The sequence below is a fragment of the Metopolophium dirhodum genome, chromosome 5 (assembly GCF_019925205.1).
Source record: "Metopolophium dirhodum isolate CAU chromosome 5, ASM1992520v1, whole genome shotgun sequence".
Lineage (NCBI taxonomy): Eukaryota > Metazoa > Arthropoda > Insecta > Hemiptera > Aphididae > Metopolophium > Metopolophium dirhodum.
In genome coordinates this window covers 24,419,601-24,437,748 of record NC_083564.1, presented here as the reverse complement: position 1 = coordinate 24,437,748, position 18,148 = coordinate 24,419,601, and the positions used below count along the sequence as shown (strand labels likewise).

General features: G+C 34.8%; 2 protein-coding genes across 2 annotated transcripts; both read left to right on the top strand.

Moving 5' to 3' along the window:
• The first annotated feature begins 315 nt into the window (after nt 1-315).
• LOC132945530 (uncharacterized) lies at nt 316-16,790 on the top strand. Its single transcript, XM_061015304.1, has 8 exons — nt 316-417; nt 1,763-1,958; nt 2,083-2,256; nt 2,369-2,527; nt 2,602-2,669; nt 12,908-13,079; nt 13,718-13,844; nt 15,927-16,790. Exons 1-8 carry the CDS (start codon nt 361-363, stop codon nt 16,045-16,047), a joined length of 1,074 nt encoding a protein of 357 aa, XP_060871287.1. The 5' UTR covers nt 316-360; the 3' UTR covers nt 16,048-16,790.
• LOC132944663 (uncharacterized) lies at nt 8,633-9,439 on the top strand. Its single transcript, XM_061014133.1, has 2 exons — nt 8,633-8,946; nt 9,117-9,439. Exons 1-2 carry the CDS (start codon nt 8,633-8,635, stop codon nt 9,412-9,414), a joined length of 612 nt encoding a protein of 203 aa, XP_060870116.1. The 3' UTR covers nt 9,415-9,439.
• Nucleotides 16,791-18,148: the final 1,358 nt, after the last annotated feature.

Below are 18,148 nucleotides of genomic sequence, written 5' to 3'. Positions count from 1 at the left end.
AATATTATACACGACAATACGCGAGTCCGTCCTTCATATTTTTCTTTTCGTACCCGCCACCGCCGTGTCATAGCAGTCAATTATTGCGCTTGGAAAATATGTTATTATTTCCAATGTATAGTGTTATAGGTATTAATCATGTCATACGTAAAACTAGAAGCGAAAAAAAAACTGTCACTATGGAGACAGGCCCGCCGCCGCCGCCGCCGCCGCCGCATGTACAAAGCAATGAAAAATAAAAGAGCAAATAATATTAATTTTTTTTAGAACTTTTACAACGAAAGTTTTGTTCGCGGCGAAAGTGTGTTTCTACTATTATACCATTATAGGTATCACACACACGCCGTCGACGTTTTCCAAATGGAAAGTCGAAAATCATCAGTGAGGACTACCGACGAACTTGAAGCGTTTGATGAGGTGGGTCATTCCGTTATTATATTATAATAATTATCTACACCTTCTCAGTTCTCACACATATACATTAGGAGGTTTTACAAAGTCCAACGGCACCAATTTTGCGTTGTGAGCTTCACTAGTGGAGTAAAATATTGACTTATCGTCAAAATGAGGATATTATCTAGGGTACCAACTTCGTAAGTAGGTGTTTACAGATATTTTAATTTTTAAGCGAGTTGTGTGCATTATACATAATTATCGTACCTCATTTTAAAATAATTACATCTCACTTTAAAATTAAAACCGAAATAAAAGCTTACGATATTTGTTTGATAATATTTTTAGTTTTTACCTTTAAGTTTGTTGGTAATATTGGTCACTTCACTCTATTATTAAAGCTGACAACGCAAAATTGATTTAAGAAATGTATGTGAAATAGTTTATAAAATTAAAAACACACTTCAGTTGTTATTTTAGTGAAGGGAAATATACGTATAATCAATTAACAATAAAATGTTTTAACCGTCGTAATTAGATGACTATTGAAATTTTAATAATTAATTCAAACTAGGATAGACTCGACGAAACAATGCGCATGGAACCAGTCCACCAGTTTAATCTCTACGACGATGAAAATAATAACCATCGTTAGCAATGGGAATTGACATCAGCCTAAAATATTGAGATGAATGCGCTAATTTATTTCGATCTAATTAAAACAAATTAACCATTATTCTCGCTTTCATTTCTCGTGACCTATATAAATTGTTTATCAAACCTTTGACATAATAAATATAATACACTAACACTCGTTCATAATACTACAGAAACCCAGCTAGAGGTTTTCAAAATGCGTTCCGCGATACTGCGATAGTAATCAAGGGGCTGTCATTGGACATATCTGAATCAAATCAAAACAAAATAATATTTTCTCTATCGGATTTATTTTATTGATAATAATCCGCATATTTTTTTTTTTTTTGTGTAGTCGAAAACGATGTTAGATGCGAGTTGCTTGAAATATATGTATATCGATTTTATCGTTTATGTTGTCTATGATTAAGAAACGAATTAATAAGCGAATCTTTTATAATATGCATTATTCATGATGAGTTACGTATATGTTATAAGCATTCGAAATTTCTGGGCGTTTTGGGGGCTCCGTAAAATGTCCTTAGCAACGTAAGGGCTCGATGAACAAAAAGGTTTGAGGACCGCTGATATAAGCTACATTATAGTTTATTTATTAGACATTATGAGAAAATCGTGTGTCAATGTTTAAACAGCTTGACGTCTCTGTTCACCGATCTCGTGTTTAGAGTGTTTAGGCAATTACCTATTAATCGTCGTTCGTTTTCACTTACAGCCAGAAGACGTCTGTGAAACGTCTTCGAAGCACCGTCAAACTCATCAGTTACGGGTATGGGGGGGCCACAACGTCCACGAAGATCCGAAGAACGCCGAATCGTACGAAATCGAAAAACGGGAAGTGATTATCACGGTCAACAACTTCATTACAAAGTTGTACGTTGACAGTCAACGGTTCAAAAAAAAGCTCGATGGTTCGAAATTATTTATTCGTATTATTGTTGTACAATAGCTAGCCGATTCAAAATGTATACTGTACACTCATCGTTATACATAGATAAAATATAGACATTCTCAACGAACGTATTATTTTATTAGACGATTATACGGCCGGAGAAAAGTATGAGGAGATGGAGGATTTAATGGACCGAGTAGAAATAGCTCATGATTTAATTACCAGGCTCAGACAGTTGCTAACGATGGAGAAAACCGACTCGGTAATGGACCATTCGTTGAACAGGACGAGGTTTTTTAAAATGGACGACGATTGCAGTAAACATATTTTTTATTTATATTTACATGACACATAGCTGGTACCAAACATAATATGTATGTCGCTCTAGGTGATGCACTCGCTTATAATATTACGGTGGACATTTTTCAGAAACCCAAAACGAAGAGCGAGAAAATGTTCGACAAAAAGCGTTGGTCGAGAAAAGGAGAAGGGTGCAGTTATTTAGTGAAACCATAGACTCCATCAGCGAAAGATATAATTCAGTGGTCGTAACGATAAATGCCCCGAATGATTTCAAGTTTCTAGACGGTATTGAAATATCGTAACGTTTAGTTATTTATTTTTTTCTTTCTTTTTATCATTCATAACATTTACGTTGTCAGAGTTCAAGACGAATACAATACCTCTGGAATTGAAAAAAAACATGACAAAAAATAAGAGAGATACGAAGGTAAGAATGTAACAATGAATTGTTCGAGTAAAAACTTGTAATCAAATTTACGAAAACCTTTACGGACTTTACAATTTTTAAACTCTAAAGACCCGGCTGTATATGTAACTTGATACAACTTTTTTTTATGAAAAGTCAAACATCCGTGATGTGCTCTGACTTTAAAAATGTCTCGGATGCTGCAGTATAGCGTACTATATTGTCAATTACGTAATATTAAGCTACCAATTTCAACTTCTCTTGAAATGCCAAGATTTTGGTTTGAACTCGCCGCGAACTTGAGACGAAAAAGCGTATTCATAATAATGATCTGGAATTATGGTGGTTAACCACAGGGAAGGGGGTACGAGGATATTAATGCGATACAGCGTGGGGAGAACAACATATCATTATTACGTTTCGTTTTAATTTGGTTTTAATTACGCTCCGTTATCGGGGTTATCGTTTTGTTTTTAAACAACAATTTCGTATCGTACTCCGAATCTTAAGTGTACAATTTTATAAAATAGCGAACACAATAATGTAAATGTAATGTACCTACTAATGTCGTTTTAGCTTTATTCGTCCCGTTTGCTTATTAACAGCTGATATCTACGAAAGAGCTTATCGTTTTGACTTTTGATTGTTCCCCGTTACACTTTTTATTCGATAAAAAAAATGCATTTGCAAAACAATACGTAACCAACAAATTATAAAAGTACTTGGAAGTAAATTTGTTTGTCTCTCGATTCGTACTGTGGACGACATTAGATACAGCGTAGTGCTTACTGTGTTTTTCGTTATTTCAATATACTTCGGTATAAACTTCCTGGCAAATAAAATATAACGGAATTTCAGATTAAAAGTTTAGCGAAATCTCACAAGCTATTGAAGTCAGTTTAACGTGTTGCCAATTTAGTGCATTTAAGACTTGCCCGTAAGTACTTATTGTACATATGTGGAATAAATATATTATAAAATCCATTTTAAAAGCCTACAGAACCGCGGTATAGAAAGTTTGAAACACCGGTGGTATAAAAGAAAAAAGACGACAAACGGATTTAAAAACTACACACATTTCGGTCGATTGCATTTTTATTTCAAAATACGAACCGAGAAACTCGAAGAAAACAATAATTTGCTTAGGACATAAATATCTATTATTAAATTTAATATTATTATACCAAGAAAAATATTGTTATTCGAAATAATATTAATCACCGCATGCAAAGTTTTAATATAAATCCATTCAAATTTAACTTTAATCCCAGCAACAGATTGCAACGCGACGTGATGTTTGCTGCGGCACAGTCTTAAAAACTTTCTAATGGGTTAGAACAAATTATAGCGTTCAAAACCAAAACCAATGATCGTATTGCAAATTCATTCAAACCAACAGTTGAAGCACCCCAGTGGAATATTAATTATAATATGCTTTTTTTTATAAAAATAAAAAATAAATGGTAAATGGTTTAAATTTCTTATGCCATTAAATGCTCTAAAATGTTCGTTTCGATTTTAAATTTATCAAACGGTCTACATTTAAAAAGTTAATTAAAATGTATGGGGAACATTAACGAAAAAACTTTAACGAAATTAAACAGTCGAAGCCTATATTTATTCCTAATAAAAAAAAAAAAAATGTATCATTTTATACAGTTAAACTTAGTCAGTTTCCTAAATTGTATTATGTTCGAACAAAGGCGCAATGCTCCATGAAATAGCATGAATTTACTTCACATAATATATTTATACACTATTGTACATAATAGCATATTATATTATATCCCGATAACGACTGTTATTTTTTGTGGAAGAAATTAGTTTTTATAAATTCTGATTTTGAAGTAAACTCGACTGCTGGAATAGTTAACGCCGTCTAAAAATACAATTTTCAATTATCGTTTTAACGAATGACTACAATTTATCGTAACGGATTAATTTATAAAACGATTTGAGAACCATATTCAAAGTTCTGCCAATAGGAGGATCTTATGTTCGATCGGCGAATAAAGTCTTATTTTTAAAAAATCACATTCGCCTATTAATCATTCAATACATAATATATATGAACAGATTTTAAAATCAAAAACTAAAACGAAAATCAATAACCGTTAGAATCGTGACCTTGAGAAAACCGTGCAAGACAGTAGGTATAAGGTACCTATTGTAAGTGCGGCCAAAACGCAACGCCGTTTGTTATATTAACTATCAGATATCTGCGTGATATTCGATCCGCAAAAATTTGCACCTTAATACCGGAGCGGGATTAAATTTTCATCGGAACAATGATCGGAATAAAATCCGACAGAATATCTCGCGATATAGGTACGGCGGCGCGATGTTCGGATACATCGACCGCGGCGCAGAGAAAACACTCCGGCGCGGCGGAGAATGGGAAATGTTAAGAAAAAAAAATCATTCATTTTTAATATTCTTTCGTTTTTATTATTATCATTATTATTATTATTATTATTATTATTCGCGCAGAGTGCGTCTACCCGAAAGGATTCCGAGCGTTGTTGGAAAAAAAAAAATTCTAAAACATATACCGACCATCAATCAACCCGAGGCCAATATACATACCATAATAATATATATAGGTAGGTACACCTACCCGCGCATTTGTAACGCGCGCACATACGTGTGGATTTATTATGTATAAATCGTATGATATATTATGATGGTTGCTCTCGACTATATTATAAGAATCGTCGGTGTCGAATGATATGCATAGTTAATATTATTAATATAACACGTAAACTCTGGAACGTTATAGCAGGTAGGAGGTGCGCCTCACCTGTATTACGTTGTAATAATAAAATATATATTATAGTTGGTACACCGTTAGTGATTATATTATATTCAACACACGTCAATTATTCAGAAAATATTTATTTTTTTTTTTTTTTAATTGATCTTGAGCCCGGCAGCTGAGGCCATTAGCTATTTTTAGTTTTACTGTAGGTTATTAGGTCGGTAGGGGGTGGAACACGTGTGTGTTGGGTTTGGCAGAATTTTTGATTGGGCACCCGTAGGTATCTGCCATGCCCGGGTGGGGGATGGCGGCACTTGTTCTCCGGACACCGTGACTTGCACGGAGAAAAATGCCGCCCGGTGGTCGAGAATCGAACTCGGACCGGCTGTGCCGAATCCGTCGCGTTAGACCGCTCGGCCACCTCGTCCCCCAGAAAATATTTTGTTCGACGTGTAATTACTTTATAATTATAGGCGGTCACAGACATGTAAAGGCCTAAACTCAGAATAACATATATACCTGTAAGGTCTGAGGGTTGCAAAACGAGATTTTCCTAAAACTAAAAGATTCAATCCTAAAATAAACGTCCATACACTTATTTTATACCATGGCATTGATGTAATAAGTTTTTAAATATTTTCGTTTATTATTTGACCAAAATTAGAGATACCTACTGCTGCTTATTACGCTATTAGCACGGCAGCATTATTGTTATAATTTTTTTAAGATTTTACTTTTTCCAATGACGACATACGCTTTTAATTCCAATGCAGAATATACCACGAGTACTTGGGGTTATTATATAAAAATCGAATTTTGGACACGAGTGTTTTATAAGTCATCAATTTAGTTATTAAATCTTGCGGGGTATCTATAGCTCTGTCACTCGACCCCGCTCGCGTGTCAAAACTTTGAACACTTATCGACAACTCGTCCGGAATCTGAATTTTCAAAACTATTATGTATTATTATAATTATCAAAATCTTCCTGTTTCGTTTTGCTTTGAGATGTCGAATCAAACATGTATGTTGTCGTCCGAAAAAGCGAAGGGAAAAACTTTTTAAAAAAATATAACGATTAAAATATAACTTTTGTTTTCGAAAATGGTGTCTTGTAACGTCCTAAAATTATGTATAATAGAAAAATAGTTTCAAAAACGTTGAAATTTCTTTTTAACTAACGAGTGTTTTTCAATAAAATAATCACCACCTATGCAATATATAGCAATATTATACCTGGAAATCGAGTGGGCGCTATCAACTATACTGTTAGAGTGTGTGTAATAAGTTAGGTTATACACCCTCATGACATCGCGTTACAAACTTGCAGCTATTACCTATAATATTATATCTAATAATAATATCGGTATTACGTGTCTGCGATAACCGGTTACCTGGTGCGGCGGTATTGTCGCAAGCTCGAGAGCATTTCAACGGCCTGTAGTGCACCGTTGCCGCATATAAACGGTTTGATTAATATTCAGTCTTTGAACAGTGTGTCTATGTAGGTATACATTTGGTGTAGTAATGATATAACATACGCCTTCCTTAAGTCGCGTAGGTGTATGATATGACTAAATAGGGTATAGACTGAGGGTGGCTTACGTGGGTGCGTACACCCACAAAACATTAATTTACGTTTTTTTTTTTTAAAAAAAAAAATATCGTTGGCGTTTGACTAATATTATATTTTTATTTTATAACGTAAGTATAACATTGGTATTGGAACGAATATCGTTATTTTGAAATTATTTACGAATTGTATTACAATTTCCCCAAGTATATATTTTCACCCCGAAAATAAAACCGTTTTATTAATGCGGCGGGTATTATACGATATAATTGAAAAAAAAGTAGTTGCGTCACGGCAAATAATACTGTGTAATAATTGAAATATTATGTTTGATTATTATATAATATTATACAACCGTAACTCATAATATTATGTTTTATGACGTATTGTAGTTTATTTTTTAAAAAAATTAATCCATACTAAAATTATGTATAGATACCTGTGCCTACATTTTTACTGGATCCAACCCGCAGTCATTGTCAAAATATCCTCATCAGCTGTAGCGCACAAATTCCCACCGCCGTTCACGATAATAAGACCTCTTTTTCTGCGGATAAACCATAACTTCGTAAACGCAGTTCACAGACCCCTAACCCCCCCCCCCCCCCCCCTCCGTCCCCCACCACAACCACTCGAGACCACCGATACAGTTTGCAGAAGCAGCAGCAGCAGACTACGAATTACGATAATATTATACATATTATTAAGATTATTTCTGTATAATATTGTGCAGGGATGTGCGTGTATAATATACAGAATCCGGGCGATCGTTTTCGGGATCGGTAAAAAAACGGCATAAAGATTTTTCCTTGTCGTCCTGTGTTCGTTCTTTGGTGTTCGTGGTCGCCGTGACCCGCAATCCGCAAACAAAAACGAGATCGCAGCAGGCCAAGATTACGGGGGAGTCCAATTTTCGATTGAATTGTCCGGTTTTAGAAGATCAATAATACTTACTATATTTTTTTCCTCGGACGATGCGACGATGGGTATTTATCGACGGCGATATCGACATTGCAACAATAATCCGGCACGTAACGGGGATTTTTCAAAAAGGGGTGTTTCAATTTAATATAATATTTAAACACAACTATGGGTGGATGGGTGGTGTCGTAACACTCCCCCCCCCCTTCCCTCGGCCAGCTACACGCCTCAGTCAATAGTTATATTTTTACTTATCATTGTTATTTGATATCATTATACGAACATTTAGTCAACATTAATTAAGCCATCAGACACATAAATGCGTATACAATATACATTTTAGGAATTTGGTTTAAATTATGTGAGAATAATATCATTGATAATATATGTATACAATTAACCAATGGCTATATAAATTATGATATTGTTTTTTCCTTAACTACAGTGAGTGATTTTAAAGCTATGCGTGGCCAATACTATAATTTTCAAAACGCAAAAAGGATCGCAGGACATATTATGTTAAACAATTTAGATACATTCAGATTTACAAAAATAACAATCATCTTGTTGCCAAGTGCATATTAAGTGTTTGGAAAATCTATAATTCGTGTCACATTATAAGTCTTCATTTGTTACGAAAATCACGAATAATTGTTAATACCTACGGTATAAAAGTTAAAATCGAATTTTCGTATAATATATTTATTCCGCGTACCTACATCAAATATCAGTATGTCAGATATTGCCGCTCAATACAAGAAGTCTTCAGATATCAAGTTGCTATCCAAGACTGAAACGATGCATATGGTTTATGACGAGCTTCGGTCGAACAGACCGAAACCGCTCGACAGTTGTGATTTCCGTAAATTTCCGCTGCACAATAGATTTATACCGTTGCCGAATATGATGGATTTGCGTGCAAATTGTGCGGCCGAAGCACCTACAGAGGTCGGTTGGTTATCCTCCATGCCCGACTTGATGATACCGGCTGTCGACGATCACCCGGTCGAACATGCTGAAACCGTCGGAAAGCAGCGATGTCCTTAGTTTCCCGGCGAACGGGAGATCAGCTGTGTCTCTACCTAATGTGGCCGTGCGTGAAAATTCCGCGGCCGAAAGCACCACCACAGAGGTCGGTTGGAAAACCACGCCCGACTTGATGGTACCGGCCGTCGACGATATCCAGTCGAATATGCTGAAAACCGCCGGAAAGCAGCGATGTCCTTAGTTTCCCGGCGAACGAGAGATCTGCAGCTGTGTCTCTACCCAATGTGGCCGTGCGTGAAAACTCTTCGGGCGATGCTCCCGAAACTGAATTGTCGTTCGGTACGTCCGCGGAATTGCCCGTTTCGACGGATTCGCCATCACGTGCCGAATCGTCTGCTTTAGCATTGATGCCACCTGCCACTGCAGAAGATGACTGCTGGATCAAAACGCCGTCGTCCGTCTCGTCGCCGCTGCCACCGGTTGAAGCCGGAGTAACGGATACGGTAACCAGCAGCGGCCGCGGGTGACGTGGAGACGGACCCGGCGGTAACAACGGTCACGCCTAGACGATCGCGCCGCCACAGTGGGAGGAATTGAGGTTTTACCGCGACAAAAATATATTTCATAATAAAATCAAATTATATTTATTTAATTGTATAGTTTTAAATATGTTATAATTTATAGGTTTACATTTACAAAAGAAAACTAATAAAATAGCTAAGTTCTATTAGTTGTGTGAAAACACGATAGGTAAATAGGATACAATATTTATTTAATAAAAAATGTTATTCTGAATCAGAACATATGTCTGAATCTTCTGTTTATTCATCATTATCCACAATTATTAATTGTTTTACTGAGGATGGTAATTCTGTAAATGGTGTTTTCAAAATTTTTATCTATATTTTGATTTATTTTTTTTTATTTTTGTTGCGGTAAAACGTCAAATCCTCCCACTGTGCGCCGTTCACTTTGGAACCGGACGTAGCGGTTCGTCAGGCGTATGTTCTGTTGTGGCAAGATCGACCGCGCAGACGAATAGGACTTTTATAATATGGTTTTATTACGATAGTATATATTTGGGCACCAAACGTATGTAAAATGTAAATTGTATATCGAGTAATAATTATATATTATGTAAAATGTATATTGTATCTGTAAATTTACTTGAATAAAATTGTGTGTTAAGTTATATGATATTTGGTTTTTGTTTGATAATATTATTAATATGTCAACACGCGCTTGTGTAAAATTAATTAATGCGGCTTGTGGAAATTTATTACATATGGTATTATAATATCATTGTATAAGAAAAACGATTCTGAGCGGAGACGGTTTGTCAGTCTGGATTTTTTATATTGTTATTGTTTATTATAGCCTGTAGCTTATGTTAATATATTTTAATAATAGTATTATTTTTTGTTCGTTGCATGGTGATGAACAAAGCGTTAGAAATTAAAATTCCATTTTTAGCGGTTTTCCCCCGTGGCATTAAAATAACTATTGAAAAAATCGTAAAATGACTTGTCTAAAGTACCATCTTGATCCAATTTGCTAAAAGATAAGGTACTACTATGTGTCGAAATCGAAGGAAATGAGAAAATTTGTATACAGGATGAAAAAATAAAAAAATAAACACCATTGTAGAACCACTAGCTTCCTCGCTCCGCTCAGAATCTAAAAGTATATGGACATAAAACAAACATTCATTTTTCTAAATAAATCTTATCGGTTTTTCAATTTCTCAACCACTCTGCTCCTCTAGAAATGTTGGCCCGCGATGCCAAAGCGTATCTCGAATTTTGCCCGTCGTAAAAAAAGATTTGAGACCCCGGGTCTATAATATCGTGGAAGGCGTAAACCACGGAGATTAGGGTTATATCTAATCTTCATGGTGTGGACCTTACGTCCTACCTGCACACATAATAATATAGTCACGAAGTGCATTATTGTAGATATTTATATCCCTCGCGTAGGTATCAGCTGACAAAAACGCGCGAGTCCGATTCACGACGGCTGCGAACAATGATGATGATAATAATACTAATAATATACCTATATTAATATTATAAATCATACAGTCAATAGTGAGCGGCGGGTGCGGGGGGGGGGGGCGTAATTGCAGTGGCGACGATCACCACGATTTGGGTACGACGTATCGCCACCGTCATAATAATAATTTAATATTGTTTGCTCGTCGTAATAAAGCGCCAACCGCGGCGACAGTGACAAACACGCGTTCGGATGACGTGTATACAAATAGCAATGCCTACCTATTATTATTATTATTATTGTACTCGAGCGAACAATAACAACAATATTACTATAATAGCCCCAATAATGAATGTGCGTTGAGTGTATAATATAATTATATGGAGGAGCGGTAACAGAGCTCTTTTTTTTTCCAGCGAAATATGACGAATTTCTCTTCCGTAGCGTAGGTACTATATTATATTGATGTCAAATACCACTCACTCGCTGATCGCTGCATCTCAAAAACTATAAAACGCACGGATTTTAAATTCGGAATAGCGGTTCCTCTAGATCTAGATGTGCGATAAATGAGGATTTTCCGAAATTCGCATTTTAAAGATGTGCTCGAATGGGGGGATTTTGGGATTCACGATTGCGTTTCTGTTTGTTTCTAATATTTTTTTTTTTGTTTATTTAGGTAAATGATTGCCATCGGTCACAAATCGTAGTATAGTAATAGTAGAAATCAGTCCTGACTGTCTGATTCGTCATCGCCCAGTTGGAATAGCCGAAACTATGAGTATGACATATTATTCGTCAGTCGTTTCGTATTACGATGTAGAGACCTACCGATAAAGGATGTTCAAAAATTCGCTTATTGAAGAGCTTCTCGAACAAGTGTTCAGAGATATCAGAAAAGTTTAGAGAGTATAAGTAGATTATTTAAACCACGTTAACAAATATACCGAGCGCTACATCCAATCCGCGACTTGCGGTTTCCCATCTAGGTCAAATAATTTCACAAAACTAGGTACACCGACGCCGCGATTTGTCCGTGAACTGAGGTTTCGCTAGAACTTAGATACCCACATACACTCATACAGAGGTACATAGCGTAGGTATATACTAAATAGGATTTGCCGCACAAGAAAAAAACTGCACAAGGGCGAAGCCAGTAATATCATGAAATGTCGCCAAATATGACGTACCTACCATATAGCCCAGCACGCTCCCACGTACAATTTTCATAATTTTTCTCTGCTAATATTTAGTATGCAATCAGTATGAATTCGTATGGTGCAGCGATGCATACTAGTCGCCTGCCACATCCTTATCCTGTGTCCAAAATAAAAAGGTCAATGTACACTAGCCGCAGCCTCCGCGGATGATCAGGCGGTAGTTGATAATTATTTTACTAGTTCTATAATAGTAGTATTTACCCCTTTTCCATAAATAGAACTAAATACCAAACTACGCGCAAGATATCTTTGAAATACGGATAGATAATATCTATCGAAATTCTAGATTTTAGATTGGGTAAAGATGACTGCGGACGCGAGTTCACCTTGAGGCGGAGTGATGATTAATAATCGCATCTATACGGTTCGGTGGCGGAACGATAACAAAAAAGTACCCATCGTGTGTATTAGATAAATTAATATAAATTATAATAATTCCTACTCGAAATTACCTATATTATGTAATGGAAATATTTTCAAAACCGCCAGTGTCTCGAGACGCACCGCAGTATGTTATTAGGTACGAATATCGTCTGTAGACTACATTATAATGTATGGAGACGAGACGTTCCTATATATAGGAGGCACCGCTCAATCGGATAACTGCATTTGGGACGCGATTCGAATATAAGGTCGGCATAATGCAACGGAGTACGACTCGCGTCGATATTTTACTATCATTACTATTATTATTATTATTATTATTATTATTATTACTATATTATGTTTTATATCCGTACGAAACAATTTAACCGTTTCGACGGTTCGCTGGAATATTATAATGCACTGCGCTGTTGTCGGTTTGCAGAACGATGGCCGCGGCAATAAAGAAGCTAGCCCAGTGCTCTGGTCGCCTTTCGAAATATTGAACGGCAGAATCGTCGACTCGGATGTCAAGCCGACTTACCGAATCATCGGCACCGACGTCACCAGCTACAAAACCGTATACAACTATTCTTGCACTCTGTACGGACTCTACGGTATATATATACAACTGCAACTGCAACTACTTAGAGACGCACAAACGTGACACGCACTTGTTTATACAATGATCGTCCGGTCGTCTTTTATTTCGTTTTGAACCGACGACGAGGTCCGGAAAAAAATTTATAATTTTTCGTTTCGCAGACAGCGCGCGATTTATTGTAGCGAAAGAAATTCGCGTTCTACTTTTTCTCGCGTCTGATTGTTTTTTTTTTTTTTTTTATTTCGCAATCGTCTACTTTCCAATTAATTTTCCGGAAAAACAACTATAGTTTTTCTATTTGAAACACAGCACACAGACAAAACGAATACAAATTAACTTTCGTACCAATTAGATATTTCATCCATCATTCCTGCATGCAGATGGCTTGAAAAATGTTTCTACTATTTATTCTAGTTTATGAAAACATTTTGGAACGCACTTCTTCTAATTTTTTTCCGAGCTGTAATCTGATAACCTGCAGACACCGGATAAACGAGTAACGGAAAAAAATCGTTCTACATTAAATTGAACCGTTCCAGATTTTATAGAGGACAAAACGAATAATATAATAATTTACGTTTAATGAACAACACATCGAGTCATAATAATGGAATAGATTTTTAAAATTCTAATTCCGCTATGTTTGTATAGTTGAAGGGAAAGGTTCGAAAAAAGAAAAAGCCAAAGAGGACGCGGCTACAGAAATGATCCGTCAAATACTAAATGAGCAAAATGCTAAAACGCTTCCAAATCAATTTAAGCCGTTCAACGAACAAGAGTAAGTAATCGAAATAGTCGGTAAGAAAATGATTAACAATAATTATAGTAGTACCTATAATCATATGACGTATGCATCACATATTTCATTGTTTAATATTTTGATATACGTTATAGTGGTTATACAATATTATAGGTAAATAAATCAAAAGTATAATTGTTAACTCAGCACAAAATTAGTTTATAAATAAATATAAAAACGTACGCTCCTTCTTTACAATAATAATATTGATATCGTGTTAAATAACGATATATTTATATGATTATATATATTTCAAATAATCAAATCACATTCTATGGGGTACACAATATTAATTTTATTTAAAATTATTATAAATACGTTCTATTTTAATTTAAATATCCATTAAAGTATTATGCGCATAACGAAATAATTTGCGAGGCGAGAACAGTAATAATCATATAGATTTACACCCTGCAATCCATTATTATTTAATAGATCAAAACATAATGATATATGTATCAAGATTCAAGAATTTGTAACGACGGTATTTACTCACGCGAATTTCCGGTATTATTGATCAAAACGAAATTGATATTAAATTTCAGCTATTGCAGTTCCGTTATATTATTATAGTAATATTTTAAAACTTTCTAATTATCGTAATGTACTTACTGCACTGGTAATAATTACAAACGGGTTGATTTCCCAGGAACTCGCACTTCTGGTAGATAACTACTTATGAAATTTGCAAAAGGATCACATACTTACGTTGCTTACTTTACTCCAGATACCTATAGTTAATGATAATATACTATATTATTATACACATGGGCTATCTCAATAGGACGGCTAACCGCCCGGAATTTATCGATGAAAATTGCGTTGCGCAGGACAAACTTACGAAGACAGCATTCGCCGTACCAAATGTCCACAGTACACTTATAGGTAGAAAAGAACTTAATCTATACTCCAGTCACGTCGAGAAGAAAACGTGGAGGCCGACGTGTGCGCAAGGGTTATACGTGGCTTTTCCTATACATAGCATTGTGGTTGACTCGATGGTCATGAAAAACTGGTCGGATAGAACCTGCAGATAATGTGTCGTGGAGGTTTTTTTTTTTTTTTTTTGTCGATAGCTCTAAGACAATCCAAGTCATTTGTTCGTAAAGATCAATTTTTTTTTTTTTGCTTATAAGAAAATAGTGAGTGTATTGATATCGCAAAAACAATTTATATAAAAATGCTATGACGCTAACGAGTTATCTTCTATAATGTAGTGTGGACATTTTTCATACTTTTACAACTGTAAATAATGTAACCGTAAGTTTGTCCCACGCGAAACTATTTTTATGATATATGTATAATCTCGCTATTACGAAACAACCATCCATTTATGGTACCTACGTCCTACCTATACTGACATGGGACCGTATTTAATCTTTTAAAATACTTCAGTCGCGTAGCCAGGGGGGCTAAGAAACCATACAACCTTACTTCCTTGAAATTTAAAAATGCTTTCAGTGTTTTGTAAACGCATTACGTAAGACGTATAACCTGTATATATTAAAATTGGAATTTGTTTGAACGTTGCTGCAAAAGTCAAAAATGTTATAAGCCCATATTATGTATCATCATCCATATCATATGAGGTATTCTAGTATTAACTCTTTCCTACAAAACAAATTATCAGTTCAACTACGCCGCCCCCCCCCCCCAAAAAAAAAAAAAATAATAAATAATAATAATAAATATAAATATTATATATATGTATAATAAATCCTAGATACGCCACTGAAATACTTTGAAATAGTATTTAAAATTTTAATTCGTCTTAAAATTGTATAAGAAATAGTAACAAAAAAACACAGAATAATACAATGGCGAGAAACTTGGAACATTTCATAAAAAAAGTCTACATATACACCGCCAAAATAATAAATCGAAAATACATTTAATTTATTTTCACAAACTTATATTTTATTTATAGTTTATAATATATTTTAGTCAATATCCATAATCCATCACGTAATATCAATGACCGTTTAATTATTTTAATATTTATAATGCTCATAGCGATAATAATACTAACAAAATAATTATCTATGAATTTTTTTTTTTTAGAATTAATGACTTACAAGCTTTGCTCAAAACCAAACAAAATTATACAGAATTTTTAGAAGAAACTACTAAAGAAGACATTCCATTGCCATTAAAAATCAAATCCAATGCGAGGCGTACCTAGAAAAATATGTCGAGACATAAATAAAATTAACAAAAGTACCTATAACTTTCATAGGTTCACTATCACGAAATGACTAATCACACATAGTACTATTACATGATATGGTATTCATGTGACCTACGGGACCGATAATTAATTTAAAAACAGTCAAATTAAAAGTCTTAAAATTATGTTAATAACTACCTATTTAATTAATTAGTAATAGAAATATAAAACAATACGGGATTACTGTACAGAAAAATGTAAATCTTGCCTGTTACAATAGATCGGTACCCGTAAAAAACATAGCTGATAATCGTCTTGGTAGGTCACCTGGTCACATACTAAACTCGATTTTCAATCGGTAGGTCACATACTAAACGAATACCCGTAATATTCTATACCATCGCACAAATCTTAGTTTATAAATTATAAAACGAATAGTCATAAGATTAATTTTGTATACTATAACTATACATAGATATTGTGGGTGGGTAGAATAAGTTTAATTTGTTTACCATATACTACAGTCTGTAATATTATTATGATTATAAAAAACGAAAACGACGCATGTGTTTTGTTGACAATCACTTGGTTTTAAAAAGTTATAGATAAATTAAGTCTTAATAAGTTTCCGCTATCGCAGCGTATATTTTAGTCGAAAAAAAGATACGGTTTATCGTGTAATAATTTAGTACTTAAATATTGTATCGCGGTTGTCGTCAACATATATAATGTTAAAATGTTATCCTGCATTTTTAGACAAATATATGGCATTATATTACTATTATACTTCTACGGCCTAAGTTGTTTTTTTTTTCGCGAAAGCTGTTCCGCACAGAGTTCAAACACGACGTGATAATATGAACTTGGATCACGTATTTAAACAGGAAGGATAAAAACAAAAAAAAAACAGGATTACAGGAATATAGGTAACCGCGTAGTCCTTATACTAAAATAGCTGCAGTAAACTGAAATCGTTTGAACAAAATAATATCGAGTTAATGCGTAGGTATAATACCAGCGTAAGGGTATAAATGTTCGTTTGGCTTACGAGTGATCAACGGTGGCTATTGCGAAATTGCGAACGTGCACGCGGAAATGTTCATCCGACGAATACAATACATATTACTATCCTACGGCCCTATCTCGCCGCTGCATAAATGTCCTTCCATTTGTTACACAGACATCGTGTTACTCGGACATCGGACTTGAGCAGCATGCATGCGTGTGTGTGCGTGTGTGTGTGGGTGTGTGTGGATGAGTGTGGGTGAGTGGAGTGTGTGTGTGTGAGAGAGAGTGAGAGAGCGTTATACATTCATTTTACCCTCTTGCAGCACAAAACTCGGTCAAGCGTGTGACTGGCTGACAGACGCGTGGCATTTATCGGTATCACGTAAGTGGGATTAATTCATTTAACACCGCCCCTTCCCCTCTCCAGACTTATATATGTATATATATTATTGTATATGAATATGACGTGTACACGAACATTTCTTCGCCGGATATAATATAATAATGGAGCGTTATATTATATAACATTATGTCCGTTCGGGCTCGGAATTATATGTAAGTACAAAATATGTATTTATAATGTATATATAGTATTATCAACTCAACTTGGAAAAGTGTTGGATACGTTTCAACGATTCTGAAGAAAATAATATATTCGATAGTTTATAATATTACATATTTTATCATATTTCGTGATTTCTATAAACACTTATTTTACACAATAACACGAAACTCTATCGTCGAACATTTTTTTTTACCATTCGAAGAAAACGATAACATAATTCGGTGAAAAAATTTAAAAAAAATGTCACATCATTGTAAAATCAATAAGAATTTAAAATTAGAACCAGTAAATATACGCTATTAGGTACTTGAGTTACTACCTATTCTACTTATTAGCCGACGAAGTTTTATTTTTATCTCCTTTGCTTACCAAATAAAATGATAATAATATTATTGTACAATAATAATATATTATAGTGACTGCTAATGAATTTGCCCCGTGTCACTGCAAAGATGACCGAGAAACGTAACTTTGGGGTTACCGCGTGGTCGATTTCACAAAGTTGGAATATTATATTATTATTTTATGGTTAGGTAGGTATAA